Raw genomic sequence first — 25,023 nt, 5'->3', positions numbered from 1 at the left:
AAAAAGGAAATTTAGAATTTTCTGAAAAGAAAATTTTAAATGAAGACACTTGGTTTAAATACTATGCACCGCTGCCCTCTCCTCAATATATTTTTTGTTTGTTTGTATATAAAAACTGTTGAAAATCAAGGCTTGTTTTCCTTAAAGTTTAAAAAAAAAAAAAAAAAGAAAAGAAAAAAACTTTTTGTGCACTATTTAATTCTTAGATTTAAAACAAAATTTAGACATTCTTTTTTAATGATGAGCACTCAATAACTTTTGAGTAACCACAAGGATTTGAGTTTGATTAAAATCCTGATGTTACTTACATTTTCAAATATGCTGCATCTTATTATGAATAGATTTGCCATAAAAACAAAACATCTAAGCAGAAAGTTAACATTTTCTTTAGTTAAATAGCAATCCTACTTGTATATTCCACTTTAGTGCATTATGAATATTTTGAACTGTACTGAAAATTTTTTTATATGTTGGTAATACTTTTTATGATATGATATTTATTTTTAATTAGTTTTTTCATATGATATATTGGTAATACATTCTATGGTAAAATAAATTGCATTAATATCTGACCTTTTAAATTTAATTTTGCTGCATCGTTAAAGGAGTTTGGTCTAGAGGTGAGATATGTATTACTAATATCAGCAGTTTCTATAAACTAATCATTATGAGTATAATAGCCTATGTATTTCTGTGTGTATGTATTTCTGATGGGAGATTTTATATCATAGCTCCTCCGAGAATACAATTGAATCCACCTAGACAAACAGCTAGAATTGGTGATATCATTCGTATACAATGTACTGCAACTGGGGATCAACCAATTTCAATAGACTGGAGCCGTATAGGAGGATATTTGGCACCAAATATGGTTCAGTCAGGAGGAGATCTGACATTCCAAGGAATTACAGCTAATGATGCTGGGAGATACCTGTGTACCGCAGTTAATGCTGCTGGTAAAGCTGAGGGAGTAGCTGAAGTAGTTGTAAATGGTAATAATTCAAAAAATTTTCTTTCCACTTTTTCTGGAATTTTAAATCAATTTGTTTAGTTAGCAAAGTGTATTTTTGAAGTTATTGGTAGAAGATTAAGTAGGTTTCTGGTGTAGTGACCAAAATTAATGCTTTAGGTGCATAAGTAATTCATATAATGAATATTATCATTTTGGTCAGTATGTTAGTTCTGTTTCTAAATGTAAATCATCTTCATAAATATAAGTAGGAAAATAACATTTTGAAATGTTTTGCACATCTCTTAGTGTAGCAGAAAAATTAAATTTTATTTTGAATTTTGTAAATACTTACAGATTCTCATTGTAAAAACTCTTAAAGAGTTGGTATGCTTAATTTTCTTATTTCAGAAGAAACTCCCATTGATTATGTTCGAAAAGAGCAAACAGCTTTTATAGGTGCAAACATCCAGTTGAAATGTGCAGTAGCTGGTTCTCCAGCACCACAGTTAGAGTGGAGTAAAGATGGAAGTCCCTTGCCAAATAATGCAAAAGTTATCAACAATGAATTATGGTAATGTTTGTATTTTGCATTTAGTACGATATTTATTAGCATTAGAAAATTTAATAATTTTAGATTTCTATCAAGAATGCCTAATTTAATGCAAACACATAAAATTTTACATCTATGTGTTTCTTTTATACAGACTAAATGATTAATAGTTGTAAGATGCAGTCAAATATGACATTTTAAACTGTTTAAACTGAAATTAATACTTTTATGAGTTTTTTACAGTTTCATTAACTTTTGGGGAGGTAAGTTTTGTAAAAATAATTTAGTCAAAATATTTATAATACAAGGTGTGCAGTATAAATTTGTAGTTAAATATTGCAATCTGAAATGTGATTTTATTATTAAAATGTAAATAATATTTTAGATATTTAATACTCTTGTGTATTAAATGCTGTGTTTTTAGTTTGTCTGTTCAGAAGTAATTTAATAAAAATTTTCTAATACTGTAAATGGTTTAATATGTGTATCATATTCAAGGCAGTTTTTATATTTCAAAAATATTGTTCTCTGAGTTTGACTTGTAGTGTCAACTGAAATATGATCATTTGAATTTATGGGACCTAATTTTTATGTCCATTATAAATAAACATGCATAAATTTTTATGGTCATGGAATATTTTAATAGTAGATATTAATATAAAAATACAAGTTGTGCTTGAAAATATTTGGACATAAATTTTATTTATTATCTGTTGTGCATAGAAAATTGATGCAGATTAAAATTTTTATGTTCAAATCATGAAATAAGTTCACTGAGTTTTTCTGTTTCATATACTGAATAATTGTAATAATTTAGGATAAAGGACATCCGAATGGAGAATGCAGGTCGATATATTTGTACTGCTTCAAATACTGCAGGTCGTACTAGAGATTATGTAACACTTAATGTGCGAGGTAAGTATAAAAATATTTCTGCTCTTTCTTGATCTAAAAATAGTGTATTCATGTTGGCAATGTCAATTTCTAAATTCTTTCTATAAAAGCATTTCCAAAATTTATTTTTATCTCTCTTCCAAACTTTTAATTAATTTTTATTCTTTCACTTGAATAAACTGAAATAAGTTTATTGTTAGTTCAATTTCAAAAGGAAATGTGTTTGTATTTTTAAATAATATGCCCACATATCTGGTAATATAGAATATATTTAAATTTTATCTTTTTTAATTACAAGTCCATATGAGGTCTACAGGAAAGTTCTCTCTGATAATGCTGTTTCAAGTCTCAGCACACATGTACATGTTCATTTGAAACATATATGGCTTTCTTTCTTTATCACTGCATTTATGCACATGTGCTCTTCTAAATTAATTGAAGCAAAAGTGTCTCGTATCATTATTGAGATATGATCATGTAGACATGGCTACCAATAAAGTTCATTCATTTATGACACTGTATTTTATACTAACTACAAGAAGGAAGAAATGCTTCAGAAGCATTTGAAATCTAGTGAAAGTTTTTAACGTAAATGCAGTTTTAGATAAAACATCCAGGAGATGGTTTAAAAATTCTGAAGCATTTGTTTTCGTAATGTAAAGTAGTGTAAAGGTGTCTTTTATCCCAGCATCTGAAAGAAATGGTTTTAAAGTAACAATAATTGTTTAGTTAAAAAGCAAAGTTTTTTCAAAAAAGTTTGTTATACACTGGTTAATAATAAGATGCACAAAAAGTGGACCGTAGCTTTATTTATTTACACAAACACTTTAAAATAGAAGAAATGCTGTCAACGTGACGGCACATCATTTTTTAATGCACACATCACTCAAAAGCACTGTAGCAATAATAAAAAAGAATGGAACACATAAATTACATACTTGACAGGCTCATTACCATAGCAACCATAATTGAATCATGAGACAGTATCACCATTTATATCCAAGACACACTAGAAAATTGTTTGGTAACAAGAAATATTAAACCTGCACAATTTAAAAGTATACTAAAGATATTGAAGACTACAGAAGGTTCTGCGAACTGTGAAATTCATTTCATAATTCACGTTTTGGACTTTGTGAACATGTTAAATCCATAGGCAAATCTGTGAAGAGCATGGCCATACAGCTATGAGAAAATGATTAGAAAAGGAGTTCAGTTATTCATTTCAAGCAGAACAAATGTGCATGATCAAGCAAGAGGTGGCCGGCCATCTACTGTGAGTGATGAACTAGTTTGTCAAGCTGATGCAAAAATTCAGAGGATTAGATGTTTTATGATCTCCTATCTTTCTGTAGTTATTTCCTGAAATTTCACTTACAATTTTGCATGAAACTGTTACTGAATACTTGGGTTTCCAAAAAGGCTTGCAAAGAAGCATAACAGTAAATGTTTTGCTACTGCTTTGTTATTTCTGAGCGGGTACAATGCCAAAGAGGATGAACTGTTGAGCAGCATTATTCTTGGATTTCCATGCCATACCCTCATTGAAATAACAATGTATGGAATGAAAGTACCCTGCCTCACCAACCAGCAGAAGTTCAAGCACTCTAAGAACTGGCTGAATTTTAGGTCATATGCAAGATACAAAGTTTTATTGGATATGTACAAATTTACTGATTGTTGTAAAGGTCTATAACAGATGTCATCTAGGGGCTTAAAACATATTTAAAGCTAACTTTAAGATATATTTTTCTGTTATATTGATACAATATTGGCTTTATGCTGAGATATGTACTATATTTGCTTTGTGATCTTTTCAGCGGTCCCAACATTAGAAGTGAACATTGAAGCTAACAAAGAGATTGTGAATATGGGTGATACATTGGATTTACGTTGTAAAGTTACTGGTGATGCTACAGCTTATATATCTTGGCAAAAGGTTGCTCAAGATGGGCCCCTGCCTGACAATGTGAGGATTCGAGGACCTGTTTTGGTTATAAATGGAGTAATGCCTGAAAATGGAGGTGTTTATCGCTGCACTGTACAGAGTTATGCTGGATTATTCACAGATGATTATGTATTAGCCATACAAGGTAATTTATAACTTTTTAATGTGAATTGCTTATTACTTCTTAAGCATTTGAAAATTGCTCAATTAAAACTGAATTTTTTGAAGAACCAATTATTTTAACCAGTGTAGCAGAGCATTTCAGATAATAATTTCTTTGTATAACCAGTTGAAACTATTTTTGGAAAGTAGAATAGGTATATTTAATGTATGTATATAACATTATAACATTGTTCTTACATGTAACTTAATATATATAACATTGTTCATTGAAAGCATGTAGCACAAAACATTCAGTTACATGACATCTAGCTTATGAACAAAGTATGTTCGTTATAGCATTTTAAAATTATATTCATTCAAAATTTGAGCCCCAGAGGAACAGTATGAATAGTATGTGTGTGAAAGCAGTAATAATAAATAATAATATTGAAAACCTTATAGTTACACCAACTCCTATGTGTTGCTATACTTAATGTTATGTTCAATAATAGTAAATTGCAGCTTGTTCCTCTGTTCTTCTTTTACAATACAGAAAATCGAAATGTGAGCATACACTCAAACAAAAAAATTTGAAGGGGGAAAAATTGAAAATAATTGAATAAACAAAGGTTAAAACTGTGTTAAAATTTTGCTAATTGGAAGGGATATTTTGAGGCAAAAATTAGCCAAAATTAATCAGGAAATGTTTATGGCTATGAGGCTGTAGGGGATGCAATGAATACTGAAGAAGGAAGATTTTAATCTGTTAATGAAAGATGGGGAGCTTACCACTGAAGTTGCTTTCATAAGAAAAAAAAATACCTAGGACCATGAAAATGAGTAAACATGTATTCTTAGGAGTGGTGTAGCGAAGGGGGGAAAAGGGGATGTATGATGCCTCAGGCGGCACTCGCAGAGGGGCGCCAAATGGTCTCCAAACAAGATTTTCATCATATATAACCATGTTTTTTTGGGGGAAGGGGGGCCGCCAAAAAGGTATTTTGCCCCGGGTGCCAGTTATGCTCACTACTCCACTGATTCTGAGTTCTAGCACAGTAAAAACCTAAAGTCTCAAATAATTGGAATATTTTTAAATTTTAGATAAAAAAATAGAAAGTATAGCTTGTAAAGTTGTCATGTAGCATATATAGACTATGATTCAAAATTTCACTTATACTGAATTATGAATACAGTTCTGTTTCAAAAGTTGATTGCCTCATCTCCACTGTTATGTTTATCATATTGTTCTAAGTATTCATCTTTGGGACTGGATACTCCTTATAGAAAAAGAAGTGTGAAGTTAGTGTGGCACAGGAACATATGAGATGAGAAATTCCAAAGTTCACAATAGGTGTTTTGTCTGTCTGTTGCAAGAACTACTTTGCAATTCTCTTTAAAATTATTTTTATAACAATTTAAAACTGTTTATTGAATCAATGCTCGATGAATAAAATCCATGAAGCATTGATTACCAAAAATTATTGCATTCACACTGAGCCTCCAAAAAGGCATCAGAGGAAATTAATTATAGTACAGCTTAAATATTTCAGTGTTTACCATTAAAAGAAAACAGTTTTTAAAGAACATGAAATAAAATTTAATATTCCATGAATAACTGTTGCTTTAGTGTTTCATAAATCATTTGTTGGGATGTTTCTAAAATGAGGCATTGATAATTTCTTCACAGATTCGTTAACATTTCCTTGAGATATACAGCAAAATTATTTACTAATTCATGGAATTTTAGTGCTTCAGTTTTTAGTAGTTTAAATACTTAATTTTGGGGAGAGTTCTTTTAGTTACACAAACTTTAATTTATGATACCACCAGTGAGTACAAGTGCTTAAAAATGATCCTTTGCCTGGATGGAGGTTTTGAATTATTCATTTTTGTATATGAATTGATTTATTATTATTATATGTTTTACTTTTATTCTTATACTGAAAAATTGGATTTAAAAAATTAGAAATGGCTATTTTCTTTAATTCTTGATTCAGTATTTTTCTGTACATTTCTCTCTCTCTCTCTCTCTCTCTCTGTCTCTTTTTTTATGTGTGTGTGTGTGTGTGTGTGTGCTGAAATATTCTAGAGTGCTTTTTCCTGTATTCTTTCCAAAAATAAATTTCTGACTAATATGCAGTTCATTTTATGTGAATTATCTTTTTTTGAGTTATATGTATCTTTATAACTTCTCTTGTATTTTGTATTAATGACATCTGTTTAATATTTTTATGCTGTCTTTTAATGTGGAGTTTTAATGTAAGTTATATTTGATAGTATTTATAATATTAGCTTATTGAGTTAAATATTTTTATTTATTCATATTTAAAAGTTATTAATTTAACACTTGGGGTTTATGTTATTTTCCATTAGTTCCACCTACAATTCAACCTGATTTAGTGGAAACACGGACAGCACCTTTTGGCTCCACTGTTGTCTTGGATTGCAAAACTACACTAGATCCGCCTGTTGCTTACACTTGGTATAAACAAGGTGGTGTCTTGCCTTTGGATGCAACACAGTCTGAAGGTTTGCTGACTATCCCAGATGTAAAAGGAGAGGATGCTGGAACTTACATCTGTTCTGCTAAAAGTCCCATTGGAACAATTGATATACCTACAATATTAATTGTAACTGGTAAGAAATTATATAATTCATGAAGATTTTGCAAACTTCTAATCATATTCATTATATTTTTGTGTAATTGTAGCATCACTTGCATAGTGTGTTTAAAAATATTACAGAATTAAATAGTTGTTGATATTAACTAAATTCAGAAATGAATTTAATTAGGTAAACTTTTACTCCAACAATTTTGGTCATGATACCTTTTATAACATTTTAATTTCTTAAAGGCTTGTCAAGTTATTATTAGTTTAAAAAACCTTTTGCAGAATGGAGAATGGAAGAAAATTGACCCTCATTAAAATTGTCAAAATTATCTAATTTAAATTTTTTTATCATCAGAAAAAGGAGGGAATAAAATGCATTATAGAGGCTATATAAAAATGGAATTAGGTACGTAAATATTATCAAAAATTATTATATATGAAAAAGGAATTACAAAATCCCTTTATATTTGTATTATACAAGTATTCATATTATGTATTTACATTCAGATTCTGTGTTTCATATTAATATTTCTGTGATATAAAGATGTTTTTAGAAATTTACATGCAGAGATGTCTGCAGGATTATATTTATATTGGCCTGAAGTATTTTAATTAATAAAAAATTACAGATAATTTTGATAAAAAGGATATTTTTCTTGATTTGTTCATGGGGCTAATTCAGTGATGGATATTTCTGACTAATGCTTTTCTTCTAATTCCTTTATTAAAAAGTGTTGTAATTAAAAATATCATAGTCTGTAAATACATGTTATTTGATTTGTTATTGAAACTGACACTATTGTTGTGAGACTATTACTAAGGATATTTATTAATATCCCTTTTTTAATAAACTTAATGCCTTTCTTCTACTAAAGAGCACAACGTTAATATTTTATGTTTTTGAAAATTATTGATGCCTAACATAATTCAATCTATTTAATGATTTTGTTTCGAGAATTATATTTTAAATTTTAAATATTGTAAACTGAAAAACAGTATGAAAATTCGTGGAAATTTTTAAAACTGTGTTTAATCTCTCAGAAATATTCATATTTTGTAATTCCTGTGTTATTATCTTTAAAATTTATAACTTTAATGTATAACTAAAATACTTATACAGTCAAAAGTCGTTATTCCGGACTCGTCGGGACTTCGGCGATTCCGGATTATCGATTTTTCCGGATTATAGATCATCAGTTTAAATGTGGTAAGAGGGCATGCAGAAATTAAAAATTAAAAATATGAAACCATAATTTATGAAATAAAGAACAATTATGATCTAAAGGGTATCAAAATTTAGAAATAAAAAGCTTAATATTTATTTGTTTACTTTATTAAACATTTCTTTCAATGTAAGTTGTTGCTTCGTTTTTTATGTGATAATACATTCTCTTTAATTCTATAAACAGACATAATTTCTTGTTCAGTTACAAAGTTCCGCTGTTCAAGTCCTATAAATGCTGTGTCGAAAATACTGACTAATTTGTCAATCAAAATTTTTTCGTTCTCGATAACCTCTCTATCACTTTCTTCACTATCAGAAACAAATTATAATGATGAGGAATTTGATTTAAATCATATCAAAGACGGAGTACATCGAGATGAAGTACTGCATTAGTAAGGAATTATAAGCCAAATAAAATAAAAAATCTGCCCTGAAGATAAGATAGTGTTGACAGATCAACTTCCAATTCATTGCGCGCCCGCCGCGGTGTTAAAGATAAACAAATGTTGCAGTTTAGATAAACAAAGGATATGCCTTTATCCGTTTTTTGCAGCAATTCCACTTTTTGTTTAATGGACTTTGAAACATACTTTCGCTTTGTAGATCCTTTACATATTAGTAAATATATATCAGAAATTCTATTTGACATAATCAAAAGTTCAAGCTTACTTTTTTAAAATTGCTCTAACAGTCTGCAAAAAATAATAAGCCGAATCCGATTCGAAGATTAAGGAACAACGCAATCTGCAACATTAGAATTAGATAATTTTAGCTTAGCTTATACCGTCCGTTATACATTAAACGCACATTCGTAAACGTATTTTGCGCACGTGCTCACTCATATTCGCAGCCGTAAAGGTCTTACGTCGACGCGACGCATGCGCAGAAAGTTTGTAGCTCTGAGGTCCGGATTATAGATCATTCCGTATTATGGGTGTCCGAATTAACGACTTTTGACTGTATAATCAATTAGTTTCTGACACTAATATTAACAGGTAATACATATTCGCTCTAATGTAGCAGTATAGAAATCAGGAAGAGACTGATACAACTTTGCTGTTTCGGTATAAGTGTGTTATACTGGAATATTGTTAAAACTACATTCCAATAAACATCGAATTGAATCTATATAGGAAGCCTAATATTGTAAAATCCTGATGTACAGAAAAGAGAGTGAGGAGGAAGAGGAACTGTGAAAATGATCTTAATATCCAGGGCAAAAATCCAACAGAAAAATGAGCCATCTTATTTCTCAGTAAGACAACATAAAAATAAAATACTGTACTCATTGTAAGAGGATGATGCTGGTGATTAACCAGCATTGCAGTTAAATAGAAATATTTGCAACAGAATATAACTTTGTACAACTGATATTGATAGCTGTGTGTTTAAATTTTATTGATGTATTAATTGCTAGCTCAACCTATTGAATTTAGTATGCACTGTCTGCATTTTTCAGGGGTTGTTCCATATTTCTCTCAAACTCCATTGTCATACATGAAGATGCCAACATTACCTGATGCCTATCTCAATTTTGAAGTGGAAGTTGCTTTTAAACCTGAGAGTATGAATGGTATGTGCAATTTTTCTTTGAAATAAGAGAAATTTAATATAAAAAATGTCTAGTATTTTATGTAAAGTTTTTAATTTTATTATAAACTAAAAGTAATGTAAAGGCAAGCTGATTCATTATGCATGTGACCCAACTCAGAAATACAAATTTTATAAATTTTTTAAGTAAGCATTTTCAACATATTCTTTAAATAAAAATTTTGCATAGGCAAAATAATTTTCTACTAGTTTCTTGTCGAGTTTATGTCAAGAGATTAAAAAAGTCCTGTGAAAAAAATGAATGATAACAAATAAGTACTAAAATTAAATTGATAGACAAAGAGCAGTTAGAAAAATTCATTACTTTAAATTAAGATCAGTGAGAAATTGCATACAGCAGAACTGTGTTAATTCATGCTGCTGAGGACCAAGGGCTATGCAAATTAGAGAATTTTGTGGACTATAGTTAATGTCATGTTATAAGTATATATTTTTGTTAAAAATTTATACACACATATGAATATATAAAAAATTATTATTAAAATTTTCTCACTGAATTTACTGAAAATAAAATGTGTTTGCATCCAAAACTGAGTGCAGATTAAGCAATTACATAACCATTCAAATGTACGTCAGAAATGACTTAATGACAAAACTGTCAATCTCTAATCTAGGTCTGTTTGTTCTTTCCATGTAATGCACTTCCTTGTGATAATTACTTTTAGGGATATCATAAAGTTAACTGTAACATACCCATAGACTCCAACTACTACGGATTCTCCGTAGTTTCTACGGAAATTCATGAAAAACTACAAGCTACGAAAAGTATGGAAAAAACTACGGATTTTACAGAAACAAGAGCAGGAGAACCAGTACGCAAAACGGAACCAACTAATTCATCCGATGATTGGCTGAATACTCGTGTTATCATATATCACGTGTTGAGTGCGTTCCTAGTTTTGAAGAATTAGCCAATCATAGATCAGTAACTCCAACCGTTAACGACTTATCAATAGTTCCACCCAATTGTCTGTCTCCCAGGTTCCTCGCTGATGCGTGTTTAGGCTGCATTCGGCTGCATTGTGTAGTTTACGGCGAGAGCTTAGCGTGTGTCTTGTGAACTGTGAATCAGGTGAAAGATTTTTAATCATAATGCTGCCTCGAACAAAGAAGCCAAAATTATCAAAGCAGAAGTTTAAAGATTCATATTCTTCAGAATTTCCATGAATTAAAGCGTCCGAAATTTCTGTGAATCACGCACACTGCAGTGTATGCAACAAAGACTTCTCAGTTGCTCATGGCGGAAAAGATGACTGTAAACGGCATGTGTTTTCTCAAAAGCATATAGAACTTGGCACCGTAAAATCTAAAGAAATAACAAATTTCTTAATAAAAGATGATGAAACAGATCCTATAAAAGCCGAATGCTATTTTGTTCGTTTTTTAATTGAACATAATCTACCGCTTTCTGTTTCGGATCATTCCAAAGAGCTTTTCAAAGCAATGCTTCCGGATTCTGCCATAGCAAAAAAATTTAGCTGCGGTCATACCAAAACTGCTGCTATTGTGAAAACGCTTGCAGAAAATACTGTTGCTGATATTATAAAATCAGTGTGCAGTACATCATTTTCTCTAAGTACTGATGGAAGTAATGATAACAATGATAACAAACTGTACCCATTGGTTATAACATACTACAGTAAAGAAAAGGGAGTGATAATTACTTCATTGATTTCTATTTTAGAATGCACGAATAATACAGGAGAAGGTATTTTTAATTGTATAAATGAAAACTTTAAAAACAAAGGTTTAGAATGGAAAAATTGCTTATCATTTTCTTCAGATAATGCTAGTAATATGATTGGAAAGTTTAAAGGTGTAGCATCATTTATCAAAATGCATCAACCAAGTATAATCACCCGAGGTTGTCCGTGCCACCTCTTGCATATAGCTGCAAAAAAAGCTACTGAAAAATTAATTGGCTCAGAAATTGAAATGTTGATAATAGATATATATTTTTACTTGGAGAAAAGTTCGAAACGGAAGCATAGCTTCAAAGTTGCTCAACAAATTTTGGGACAGAATGCAAAATCTCATAAAATTTTGAAATATTGCAGTACAAGATGGTTGTCTCTTTTAGAATCTATAACAAGGATTTTGGAACAGTGGGATGCTGTGATAAATTTTTTTGGAGATAAACCAGATAACAGTGAGAATGAAGGAAAGAGATTGCAAAACATTAAAAAAATTTTACAGTCACCGACCGCCAAATTGTACTTGTTATTTTTGAAAAATACTTTGCCTCTTTGCCTTTGTTTATAACAGTAAATATTAATTTGCAACAACAAGCTTCTTATATACATAAATTGAGAAGAGAACTTTTTGAACTTTTAATGAATTTATTTGTTAGATTCGTAAAACCATCAGTAATTTCTAAAGAAAATGAAGATGTTACTCTAACGTCTATTCCATTTCAGAAGTATAGTAAACAAAAAGAAAATGAAAATTTAGTGATTGGTGCGGAAACAAGACTATATTTAAAAAATGCCAAGTTGAATGAAAGTGAAGTGAAATCATTTTTCAATTCTGTGCGAGCTTTTTTTGTAACTGCATGTTCATATATAATTGATAAATTTCCACTGAGTGATCCATTTCTAAAACATGCTGAAGTTGCTGACATCAACTTGAGAACTGAAGTCTTATTTTCATCTGTTCTTTACTTGATGAATACTTTTCCATCCATTATTGATGAAAAATGTCTTAATCAAGTAGAAATTGAATTTTCCATGTATCAAGTAGATGATTTGAAAGAAATTGTAGATTTGCGTATTGATATAGCATGGGGAGAAATTGCCAAATTAAAAAATATGAATGGGTGTATTAAATACAAAGTATTGCCTTCTGTAATGCTTGCTGTCTTAATAATACCTCATTCAAATGCAGCTTGTGAAAGAATTTTTTCTATTGTTAAAAAAAATCAGACGGAATTTCGACCAAAAAGGTCTTAAAACTCTTGAAGCAGTTTTGATTGAAAAAATAAATATGCAGGCAAATGAAGAACTGTGTTATAAAAAAACATTCTCAAAATCAGAACTTAAGCTTGCTAAGCATGCTACATATAAATCTTTGCATTCATAAATTATGCGTATTTTGTTTAATACTTATATGTATCATTCTTGGTTATTTAAATTTTATTTCCTTGTAGAAATCATATCCAGAATAAAGATATGATTTATAGCTTCTGATTTTTTCTATGATTAGTAGTGATTTGAAGTACTTTTTATTAGTGAATGCTTGAGGAGTTAAAAGAAAATTTCTAATTAAATGTGCGTATAATTTACAAGATATATTTTTAATTATTCAGTTTTATATGTATATGGATTTTAAATGTAATAAAATTGATTACAATTAATTATTAATTTAAAATTAATGAATGGTTAATTACAACATATGCTACGCGCACATTTTCAAAGTTGTAAAAATGTCGTTTGCGCGTTGACTACTGACAAGGTTTGCTGAAGGTTGGAGTCTATGCATACCACCTGTTTCAGAAAAAGCATTTCAATTTTCATCAGTTTTTTTTAATTGCTGAATGAATGATGCCCAAATGTCCTGGAGATTTTATTTATTTATTTATTTTGTAAAAAATTAAAGCCTTGAACATACTCAAGCATATATGTTAAGAAGGTAATTAAAGGAATGCAAAATGAAAAGTTAAAAATGCTTTCAAATTATAATAAAGATAAAATTAGAGAAAATACTAAATTTAAAAATAAAATGCTACCTTGCTGTTTGTCCAAGGTGCTTACAATACTATTTATAATAGTATATATATTATAAATAAACAATAATGTTTATTAAAAAATTAGCATTCTTAAAATCATATAAAATATTTATCCAGTAAAGAGCAACAGCATGGCTTGCAGTATTATCGAATCCTAAGTAGCATGTATATTGATCTTTCGTTAATGAAAGTTAGATGCATTGAAATTAGCTTATATTTTCGAAGTACTCTCTCCGTTTTTTCATTTGTTCTCTTGGTGATTTACAATTAACTAGCAACAGAATAAATTAATACCTAATTCCTTTTATGAAACAAAATACAAAAAAAAAAATCTTACTTGTTTTTGAAATTGGTAGCTGTTATATGCTCATTAACAGATGTGAAATTCATTTCCTCACTTTCTTATTTTTCACAAAATCTCTGCATATTGGTTCTTGCTTAAAACTTTAATGACTATGAACAATATCACTACATTTATAAATAATAGCTAGTGCTGTTTTATTGTAAACTACATGATAAACACTTTTTTATTTGCAAATATTTTTACCAATCACTGCTGTTGCAAATATACAATAACAGAAATTATTGCAAATATGTGGGTAACATTTTAATAAAGTATTTCAAATGGCATTGTATAGTAAGCTCTTGCTAAAAATATTTTTGCATATCCACATTATCTTAAGTGTCACCATTTAATTTTAAAAAAATTCATTGATATGCAGTATACTGTAGAACATTGGCCATTTTGCAATAGCTCTCTTTAATGACTGGTTTGAAAATTCATTCATTAACTTTCTAAAGCCATGAGTACAACTGTTGTACCACAAAATTTACTTGCTTTTAAGCTGACTATGGTACAACTGTTGTACCAGCCTTTCTTTCCCCCTTTTAGAGTAACCGTTTATCTTTAGAATCTCTAGGTTTTCCAGTTTCCTATGTCAGAGCAGCCCCTGGCTATGCATTGTGTTCCGTTTCTTATCTGGTTGGCTATGTTTTGGCGAAGACGTCTCGCCCCAATGTACGTGAAAACAAAACAGATGCTATCTCTCTTTCAACATTAGAGCTCTTTCTTGTAATTTCAGTGTAACTTTTTTCCTCGCTCTCTTATTCAGTTCTTATTATGGCACCTCGTTTTAAAGGTCTGAGTAAGGACGAAATTAATAAGTTGCTAAGAGATTTAGAAGGGGAAACTTTTGTTGACACGAATTCGCACTGTTCAGATACAGAAGAAATATGTTTTAATCAATCTTTTAATGAAGATAAAGTTGCCGATGACTTCAAAAGCAACGCTAATAATTTATTTGAATGGAGACAACCAAATGAGCATGACAAAGCTAACATATTGACCTTTATTGGTAATCCTGGTATAAAGATTGAATTTTCGGAAACTCATCTTGCTGTTCATTTTTTAAATTTTCAGATGAATTGTTAAAAACTTTAACCAGAGAAACTAATCGATATGCTTCTCAATCTTAGAGTTGCAGCCAAATATAAGCGGAAAAAGAAAGCATTTTGTTTTGAAAATATTCCTGGCTAATAGTTTTGATCAGTAAAAGAAATATAAAAAACATGTTTCCTACACTGCAAATGTCAACACCCTGTATGTCCTTATTATTTTGAAACTATGAAAGATTAATCTTTCAAAAATAAAATAGAGAATTTATTATATAGAACATATGTATATCCATTTCATTTAAAATCAAGAAAAAATCAAACTTATAATGATGGTTTTGAACGAAATCAGTCTATGAAAAAAATTTACATAGAATTCTTTGTAAACATTTAAAACTGTTCTGAAAAATATTTTAGATAAATTTATATTTTCTAAAATTTTAAATCATAGATTAAAATTCTCTTCAGCAAATATTAAACAGAAGCTTCAAAGTGCTCTCTCTACGGACACCACGAAAATGCAGAGATTTAAGAAATTACCTTATCAGACTTCACACTGCAGGTATAAAATGAATTAAATATATGGGTATTTGGAGAATTTTTTCTCTCCTAACGTAAGCAGTATCCGATTTTATAAAGAAAATTCTCTCTATAGATATACCTTCTTTGCCCTGATAGTCCAAATTAATATTTGTTGAAGTTAAATGATCAGACAACTAATATATCTCTGGTTTTCTTTTTTATATTACAATAACAAAATTAAGAACAAAGAAACAGATTTAAAGCTTTATTATTGTTTTAAGTTTATTTCAAAATCTAACAGTAATGAATCATGTTCTAATCATCTAATAGTAATGAATATTATTATGAATTCCTTATCATTATTTCATTAAATAATAATCACTATTATTTTATTAATAAAAATAGATTATCAAATATTGCATTCCGACCTACAGGCACATAAAGCTACTTCATATTTGCTATATTTTACCAAGTTCTACTCTTGTTTCCTAATTTCTAGTAGAAACAAAGACAGAAAATTCACAAATTATTACCGAGACTGATCAGAAATACTAAATGTTATAGACTTTAAACTAAATCAAAATAAACCTAAAAAAAGTCGCAATAACCTGAGATATGAGTTTTCTAGACTATTGTCCAGAGTCCGACAAACATGTAAATTTTACTTCATCAATGGAGGGGACAAATGACCAGCCTAACGACTTTTCTCGTTAGGGAACAGTAAAGGAGGGGGGAAAAGTGTTTTGGATCGTGCTATCCTAAAGGTTATGTTATGAAAATTTAAGCCCGGTTTTAGAAGGTTAAAGAAGTCAAACATTGCTTAACATGTTGAGCACCACATCAGTCTTCTGTGGCTGACACTAGACTTTCCGTTTAGGCTGCGTCAGCAATCTGCGACTGACACTAGACTTCCCGTTAAGGCCACATCGACCGCTGCTGGCTGACGGCGTGTAACATGATATATAACTATAAAATTTACCCTGTTTTATGGAATTGCAGAAAATTTATTTAAAATTTACTTAATTTTAATTCACTACAGGACTAATGGATTTCATTGAAACACGATAAACATAAAAACGATTCTTCATTACAGCTATTACAAAATGTGGCAACACTTTTAGTCTCTTTTCTGGCCATTACTCTACCAGCTTCTGTTGCATTTTTTATCATAACATAATTTACTATATTTCCATACTTCAGAGGCTTTTCCCAGTTTTCTTTGGAGTTTATGTTGTTATTTTTTAGATATTCTTGCATTTCTGTTCGATGGAATGTTTTCTTTTTCACAACTTGTAAGGGATAGCACTAATTCTTTCTGGAATTCAGTAGTGCTAATTTTCTGCTTCGTAATATCTTTAGTATAGAATGTAACTATTAACAACAGTAGTATTTAGTAAAAATTTGAAGGCTAGTTTTCAATACCATTTTTATGGTCCTATGTAATGGATTTCTATAGGCATTCATTTGGTTGTATAAGTTGACAGCTGCCTTTTGTCTGTTGTAGTCTACTATAATTTGTGGCTTGCACTCATTTCTGGATCGGCTTTCAACGTTCACCATTTCTGACGAGTGCTTTGTCGATAGAGCTGGGATGTCCTTCTTATTTCTCCATTTCAAAATGGTTATTCCTTTGTTATTTTCTTTTGCCACGATTTCTTCTTATTTTAATTTTGTTGATATCACTTGGTGTGAATTTCCGCATCGATTTGAACATTATGTTCCCACTAAATGGGTGTTTTTATTATCACGTTCCAAATGTAAACTATCTTTCTACTGTGATCAGAATCACTGGCCTTACAATACCAGCACTTTTAAGTGGGGCTTGTGGCCTGAACAGGATTGCCTAAGCTAAAATAGCAAAACCTAAGTTTTATACAGTTTTCCTACTTCTTGGTAATTGTTTCAGTATATGGTACTGAAGCTCTTATAACATTTCACCCAACTATAAAGGTTTTATTCCTTTCACTGAACACCACTTCCTTAATAAAACCAAGAATCTAGGAATCATAAAAACATTCAAAGCATTTTCTTTACAATGCCTTTACACGTGCGTCCAGTTCATGCGTCATAATCGCATCCAGTTCATGCATTGCGGCGTGCAATGAACTCGAAGTTGATCTGACATCACTATCCTTATCTTCAGGACAGATGTTTTTATTTTATTTAGCTTATAATTCCTTACTAAATGTAGTATTTCATCTCGATGTACTCCATCTTTGATATGATTTAAATCAAATTCCTCGTCATTATAAATATCATGAATACACATCAAATAGTTTTCTGGTTGCAATTTCATAATTTCGACTATGCGTAATGTATGCTTTACGCATACGCACGTTGAAAGAAATGTTTAATAAAGTAAACAAATAAATATTAAGCTTTTTTTTTAAATTTTGATACCCTTTAGATCATAATTGCTCTTTATTTCATAAATTATGGTTTCATGTTTTTAATTTTATAATTTCTGCATGCCATCTTACCAGATTTAAACTGATGATCTATAATTCGGAAAAAACAATAATTGTCTGGATTCGCCGAAGTCTCGACGAATCCGGATTAAAGACTTTTGACTGTACTAAACAAAGGAAAGCATGACACACTAATGGCATTTTGGAAACTAATCAACATAAGACACTGCATAGAAATGATGAAACTCGCATAAGAACAAGTGAATTCATCAACAATGAATGTTTGCTGTCATCAGCTCTGGCCAGAAGTTGTCAACAGCATTAAAGTATTTCAAAGAATTGAAAATGAACCATGAAATTGTACAAATTCATTCAAAAATTTCAGGTATGGAAGAAAGAGAAATTAAAGAATTAGTTAGTAATGACAATCGTTAAATCGGATGATCATATAACACCAGCATACCTTCTGCATTATTGCTGTTTTCACCAATGGTGAAAGCAGCAATATTGCAGAAGATAAAGAGCCTTTAATGTACAGGAAATTAAACAAATTGTTAAAAAAAGGCTCAAGTGCCATCTGATTTTTTAATGAATTTTGAGACAAATGAAGAAAGAAGAGGACATTTTTTAAAAAGTATTGAAGAATTTTGCATTGCTTACCAAAAAATGTTTAATGAGTTTCAGACATTGCCCCCAACAAAAATCAACAAAAAAAGAAAAGTGTATCATGGACCTAATCTCTACATATAATAAAAGAAAGAGTCTGTCTGTGTATGTGTCTTTCGTTCGCGCTGCGCGTAAGCTAATAGACCCACAGCTATGAAATTTGGTACATAGGTGCATCTAGACAAGAGCCAGTGCACCTCGAAGCGATTTTTTCGAAATTCGAATTCGAATTTTTTTTATTTTATGTTTTGTGATGAAATCACGTCATTTTGAGACATAATGGGCTATAGGAAAGCGAGATTTTACTCTACACACTCCATTTTCACATCATCATGAAACGTAGGCACTTAGCTATTTTACAAACTTAAAATAAATTTCGCGTTTCAATAAATCGATTAAGTACGAATTTATTTAACAAAGTGAGCTTAACACATTTTCAATGGGATTTTTTCTAAAAAAGTTTATTTTTAAAAATGTACAGTTTATTTTTCTTGATTTTTTGGACAGGTTAAACTTTCATCCTTGCGACTGCTTTTACAAAAAGAATTTTGGAAAAATGATAATATTTTGTATTTTTAAAAAAAAATTTAAATGAAGCTTCCGAGTACACTTCTCACATCTCACATCTTTAAAAATGTGGTTTTGGCAGCAATTTTCCTTTCTCATTAGATTTTTGATGAAAACGCATCATTTTGAATAATTTCATTCTTTTAGAAATATGGTTTAGCAACATTGTATTTCTTATGTCACTGTTTTTAAGAGATTGGCATATTTCATTGTCATTTTTTTATATATGTATAATACATTTTTATTGATATTTTTTTGATAAAGTTGCCCTGCAAAATAAAATTCTGCGTGGAAGTTTTTGTTTTTTGAGTTTCTTTCATGTTATTTTTTGCTTATTTCACTGTTTGTAAGATATTGAAAAGTTTTGCATGATTTTTTTCTTCAAGTGAAAGTTGGTTAATTTTTTTATTAGGATAATTAATATTTGTATTAAGGGATGTAGCTTCTTTCATTGTAATTTTTTTCTCTTAAAAATATAAGATAAAATATCATTAATTATACTTTGATTTTCAGAATTTTTTTTTTTTTTTTTTTTTTTTTTTTTTTTGTATTCTTTTATGTTATTTATTGCTCATTTCACTGTTTTTAAGATATTGAAAAGTTTTGAGTGATGTTTTTTAGGAAACAAAGTTCTTAACCTCCTTTATACCATTTGAATTCTTAAGATTTTGCAAAGGGAAGTTGGTTAATTTATTTGTTAGGATAATTAATATTTGTATTAAGGGATATTGCTTATTTCATTGTAATTTTGTTACACATAATAACTTTTTTTATGAAGTTGTTCTGCAGAGTAAAATTCTACGCAGCTTTTAAATTTAACGTTTGGTTTTCCCTTCAGGTATTTTTCCGGTACATTTAAAAGCCAGACGGAGGCTGGCAGCGAAGCTGCTAATTATTAATAGAAATACTTTCAATTAATCTAATTCAATTATTAATTTTTCCCTTTCAGTTACAACAATATTTAGGTTTGTATAAATTATACATATTTTCTTAATCTGAACTATACCTGATTCATTTTTTCCCATCGAATGTTAAACTTGTGGAAAATGATTTATCCCTTGCTTAATGATAAAATCACGTCAATGGATCTAATTCCCGTGTTAGTTAAGGGTTTACTCTATTCCAATAAAGTAAACGCTTACTTTATTGGAACCTGCTTCAGTTACAGGTTTTATAAATTAATGTAAAAATTAATAATTTTAATAATTTTTTTAGCAAACACAGTCTCACAGATATTATGTTTCTGCTTTGTTGAGCATCTTGATTATAGATAATTTTAATTGCTGCTCATAATCTGCAGTTGACTTATAAATACTTTTCTACAATAATATTTACTGTTGAAGTTTGATGTATATTAGGATATGAAATTTCGATTCCATTTTTCAGCTCTGAAGCTATTAGCTTAGTTATAATAATACAGGTTATGAAAAAGAATTATAGAATGCTAAATGCTGCTAGAATTTCTAAAACTTGAGAATCGTAAAAAAAAAAAAAAAAAAAAAAAAAAAAAATAATAATAATAATAATAATAATAATAATAATAATAATAACTAATCTTGAATACAATTAATTAAAATAAATTTTAAGGTGAGACCTTGTATTTTCTATCAAATAAAATCTTTGATGAAATTTTATTGAATTTTGATTAAATAATAATGGCATTATAATTAACAAATTTGTGTTTTCCATGCCATGCAAATTTGTTTTTAATGAATTTATTTTTAATGTTTTTATATAGGTCTTTTGTTGTACAATGGTCAGAAACGAGACCAGGGAGATTTTATTTCTTTGACACTGAACAATGGCTATGTTGAATTCAGATTTGAATTAGGCTCTGGTCCTGCAATTTTACGAAGCCGTGAACCTGTTGAACAAGGAAAATGGCATATAGTTCACATTTCACGGGAAAGGAAGAATGGTAAATATGTTTTGCAGTTTTCAAACTTTATGTGCATTGGTGAGCTTTTTATTAAATTTGTCCAAGAAAAATACATATTTTGCATGTCATAATCATGCTTAATAGTAGTCTTTCTCTTTCTGAGAATTAGGGTCTCATCTAGTTTTATTTTTGTCAGATGCTTTAGATACCTTAAAAGTTAAACACATAATGGAAAACTCAGAAGTGAAAGCACTTTTTCTCTGGGAAGTGCAATGAATTTATGAGAGTGAGTTTTTAGTTCTCAAAAATATTATAGTGGAACTTTGAGTATGTAATTAAATAAGGAAGACGAAAATTTTCACTTACACAGAACCTTTCTTTTGTTCTCAGTTTACACCTCAGACTTTTGAATAAAGATTGGGAAACATTTTTTGTCCCTGTTACCTCTTACTTGACTCCTAGAATTATGTCAACGGGGTTCGTATTCAGAAAGTGGTGCACTTTTCTTTGTTTTCTCACCTATACATTTGTTTTAAAATTTCCCCTGGCCATACTCCTTTCCCGTTCACCAGTAAGCCATGTGTGCCCCCCATCAGCCTCCTTCTGGTGAATCTTTCTCCCTTTAGCACTCCTTCGCCCAAATTACTTCTAACCTCCCCTCCCCCCCAATGTAGGAGACATCCCTCTGAGAGTACCCGCTTCCTTCCTAGTTCTTGCATTCCAGAATATCTGCTTGGTTTTCTTACAACTTCATTGAATAGAATAATCTATATAACAATACAGGGTAAATATCACTATTCTATATCGTATTATTATGCATTAATATGGTTATGGCTGAACATGTGCAATATTCTAAAAGTTTAAATTATTATTTAAATTTAAAATTTTAAGCTCCATGCCTATATAAAGCATTTGTATGACTTTATGAAATAAAGTAGCATCATACAACATTTGTCTAACTCATTTATTAGCAATTTATGCATGATATTAATAATAATGAATGCTTGGAAAATGTCAGAGATGAAACTTTCTACTGAGGTTGAACTTCTACTTCTGATGAATTTTTATGTATAATTAATTCTCTGTACAATGGAATAGTTTCAATTTTAAGTCAGTTTATTGTTACAGCATTATTTATCTTGTATCGAATGAATCATGACCTTAATTTATTATATTGTTTTTTAATATTATCTTAACAGGAAAATATTTTTACATGAGCTACCAAAAATGCTGCAGTGACTTATTGGTAGCTCACAATTAAAGTTTTGGCGACCCTTGTTCTATATATTACTTATCATAGCCTGAACAGAAAAAGTTTGTTATACATATTTGAGGATCTTGAGTGGTGTTTGGGCTTTCAACCATACCTGCTTTTACCCATAATTAGAAAATGTTGTTGCCATATTGTGGGGGGGGGGGTTGGATTAAAAAAAAATAAAATAAGCACATAAAGCTCCATCAAAATCAGCAAAAAATCTTGGCTATTTAAGCTGATATAATAAAGAAATAATTCAATAATAATTGAGAAGATGAATGCGAATATCATTCTATATTTGATATAAAACTGAAATTTAATTAAATTATATTTTTGATTGGGCTGGGATTTGATTAATTCCAGGGCACACATTAAGCTTTAAGCCTAGCCGGAGGGTTGTCTCACAGAAATTTCGTTACTGAAAATTGATTCATTTTCATATTATATGTAAGGAAAATTCTGAGTAATAAGTCCTTCAGTTAGTACTGAGTCTTTCAGTTCACTTTCTATAAAAATCTGCTAATTTTTCAAAAACTAAGATTTAAAGATTTTATTGCTTTAAGCTCAAACAGATCAAAAGAAATTCTTAACATCCTAATTCATTATTAAGAGTTTTAAACAAAATCATAGTATTTGTTTAGGGAAAAGAACTTTTTTTCTCTTTGAGTCATTAAATTGCAAAATTCAAAAAATGTATCATTACACTAATTAAATATTTCATTCTTCACTTCAGTAAGTATCTAAAATAGCCATTCACAAAATATTACTCTACACTAATCACATTTAGCATTGAAAAGAGAGAAGATGCAAATGAAAAACAGTGTCCTGCTATTCAATAAAAGTAAGCTATGTTTTCTGTATGTGGAAGTCTAATTTGTGGAAATGATAATGTTATTACATTTATTTAATTATCATAAGGTGTAGATGTTTTTGCTACTATTGTTTATGATTTTAAAATTAGTAGGTAATTGTATAAATATCTTAATTAAGTTTGAGAAGTACATTTAAAAAAAGAAGCTAAGGAAGAAGTTTTAATAATCATGAGTTGAAATTCATGTAAAAAACAATTCACTAATAAATGTAGATATAAGCTTGTGATGTGAAATGGAGACAGGAATTAAGAGATTAAAGAGCTAAGGAATGAAATGGCAGACAGAGAAAAACTCCCATCTCGCCCCATTCCAAGAGTCTGTGGGAACCAGTGGCTGAGCAGAAATTTGACTAAACACTGGTAGTTCAACCTGGATTTAATTCCAGGCAAATGAGCTGGATGTTGAATGGATATTGAAAGAATATATCAGCTGATGTTATTTTAAAAATACAGATGATTCCTTTTTTTTTTTTTTTTATCTTCATATGTTTGCAACTTATTTTTTTATTCGTTTTTGGTGTTAGTTATTAAAAAAGAGACTAAGTATTTATTTAATGTCATGTTAATTAAGCACATATGAGAAAAATAAAAAGTTTTAATAATGAATTCGTATAGCAAATAAGTAGTACTGATTCAATCCATTAGTTTTTATGAGCAAAATAAAAAGTAGAAGTAAAATAAAAAAAAATAAAAATAAAGTAAGTAAAACAAAAATAATAAATAAAAGGACCAACTTTAGAAAAATCCAGTTAAAACATTTCTGAATTTTTTTTTAAAAAATGTAAATTCAAATTCCTTAATTACAAATATAATCCCATAACAAAAGCTTCTTTCTTTAGGAGTTTTGAATGTAGATGATCAACCTGAAGTAACTGGATCTGCACAAGGAAGATTCTTAGGGTTAGATTTAGTGGAACCAATGTACATAGGATCTGTTCCTGATTTTGGTGCTATCGAACAAAATGCTGGTGCTACTCGAGGATTTATTGGTAGGCATATTTTAATTTTTTTTCTTTTTACTATCGCTGTTTATTATAATTTTAAAATATTGACTAAATCTCTTTTTGTATTTTAGGCTGTATCAGCCACTATAAAACAGGAAAAGTTGTCCATAATTTATTGAGAGAAGCTGAAGCTTATGGTATATCTACTTGTGAAACATGTTCTGCAAATCCTTGTCTACATGGCGGGGTATGCCAAGAAGCACTGACTATTGTAGGTTATAATTGTATTTGTCCACCTGGTTTCTCTGGGCGTGACTGTGAAAGAGTTGGTGAAGCTTGTTATCCTGGAGTTTGTGGTGAAGGCCGCTGTATCAATAGACCTGGTGGAGGTTTTGATTGTTACTGTCCTCTTGGTAGAACAGGAGTACGCTGTGAGAAAGGTAAATCTAAAAAATTATACTGTTTTCTTAAGATGGTCGTAAAAGAAAAGGCATATTTATGGTAAAAAAATATAGAAATAGCACATTAAGTTATCAATTAAATACCCAAATACAATAAAGACAAAATTCTCTAGTTGTTCTCTTATCTCCATCTTTAATAGTAATAATTATTTAGCACAGCGATCACAAACTGGTGGCTTGTGGGACACATACAGCATCTGAAGCAATTTATGTAGCCTGCAAATACATTTCACTTATATATTTGTTGCAAATACAGCATTGCAAAAATTTCAAGATTTTAACCCTTTGCACTCGAGAGGTGACTCTCACTCACCATGTGATTTGATGCCGCAACTCGAAAGGTGACACTCACTCACCACTTGGTTTGATGCGGAAACTCGATGCGTGGCAATAACTGTTTACATTTCTTCAAAGCGGGTTCCTATGCTCTTTCTATATAA

The 25,023-nt window shown here is 29.9% G+C and overlaps 1 protein-coding gene across 27 annotated transcripts in view; it reads left to right on the top strand.

Annotated features, from left to right (window-relative positions):
• trol (terribly reduced optic lobes) overlaps positions 1-25,023 on the top strand; it is a 743,500-nt gene that overhangs the window by 690,771 nt on the left and 27,706 nt on the right. For 26 of the 27 annotated variants that reach the window (XM_085823935.1, XM_085823887.1, XM_085823928.1 and 23 more), the window contains 9 exons: positions 732-992; positions 1,361-1,523; positions 2,320-2,417; positions 4,217-4,489; positions 6,820-7,083; positions 9,743-9,856; positions 20,912-21,091; positions 24,018-24,167; positions 24,254-24,562. In XM_085823935.1, coding sequence (XP_085680061.1) covers positions 732-992; positions 1,361-1,523; positions 2,320-2,417; positions 4,217-4,489; positions 6,820-7,083; positions 9,743-9,856; positions 20,912-21,091; positions 24,018-24,167; positions 24,254-24,562 — 1,812 coding nt within the window. The remainder of the gene's footprint in view (positions 1-731; positions 993-1,360; positions 1,524-2,319; positions 2,418-4,216; positions 4,490-6,819; positions 7,084-9,742; positions 9,857-20,911; positions 21,092-24,017; positions 24,168-24,253; positions 24,563-25,023) is intronic. The other variant, XM_085823859.1, reaches the window with a different exon arrangement.

This window comes from Stegodyphus dumicola, chromosome 1, assembly GCF_044657685.1.
Source record: "Stegodyphus dumicola isolate Sdum_Otavi_A_Nest chromosome 1, ASM4465768v1".
In the NCBI taxonomy this organism is placed as follows: Eukaryota; Metazoa; Arthropoda; class Arachnida; order Araneae; family Eresidae; genus Stegodyphus; species Stegodyphus dumicola.
This window is presented reverse-complemented; position numbering and strand designations above follow the sequence as displayed.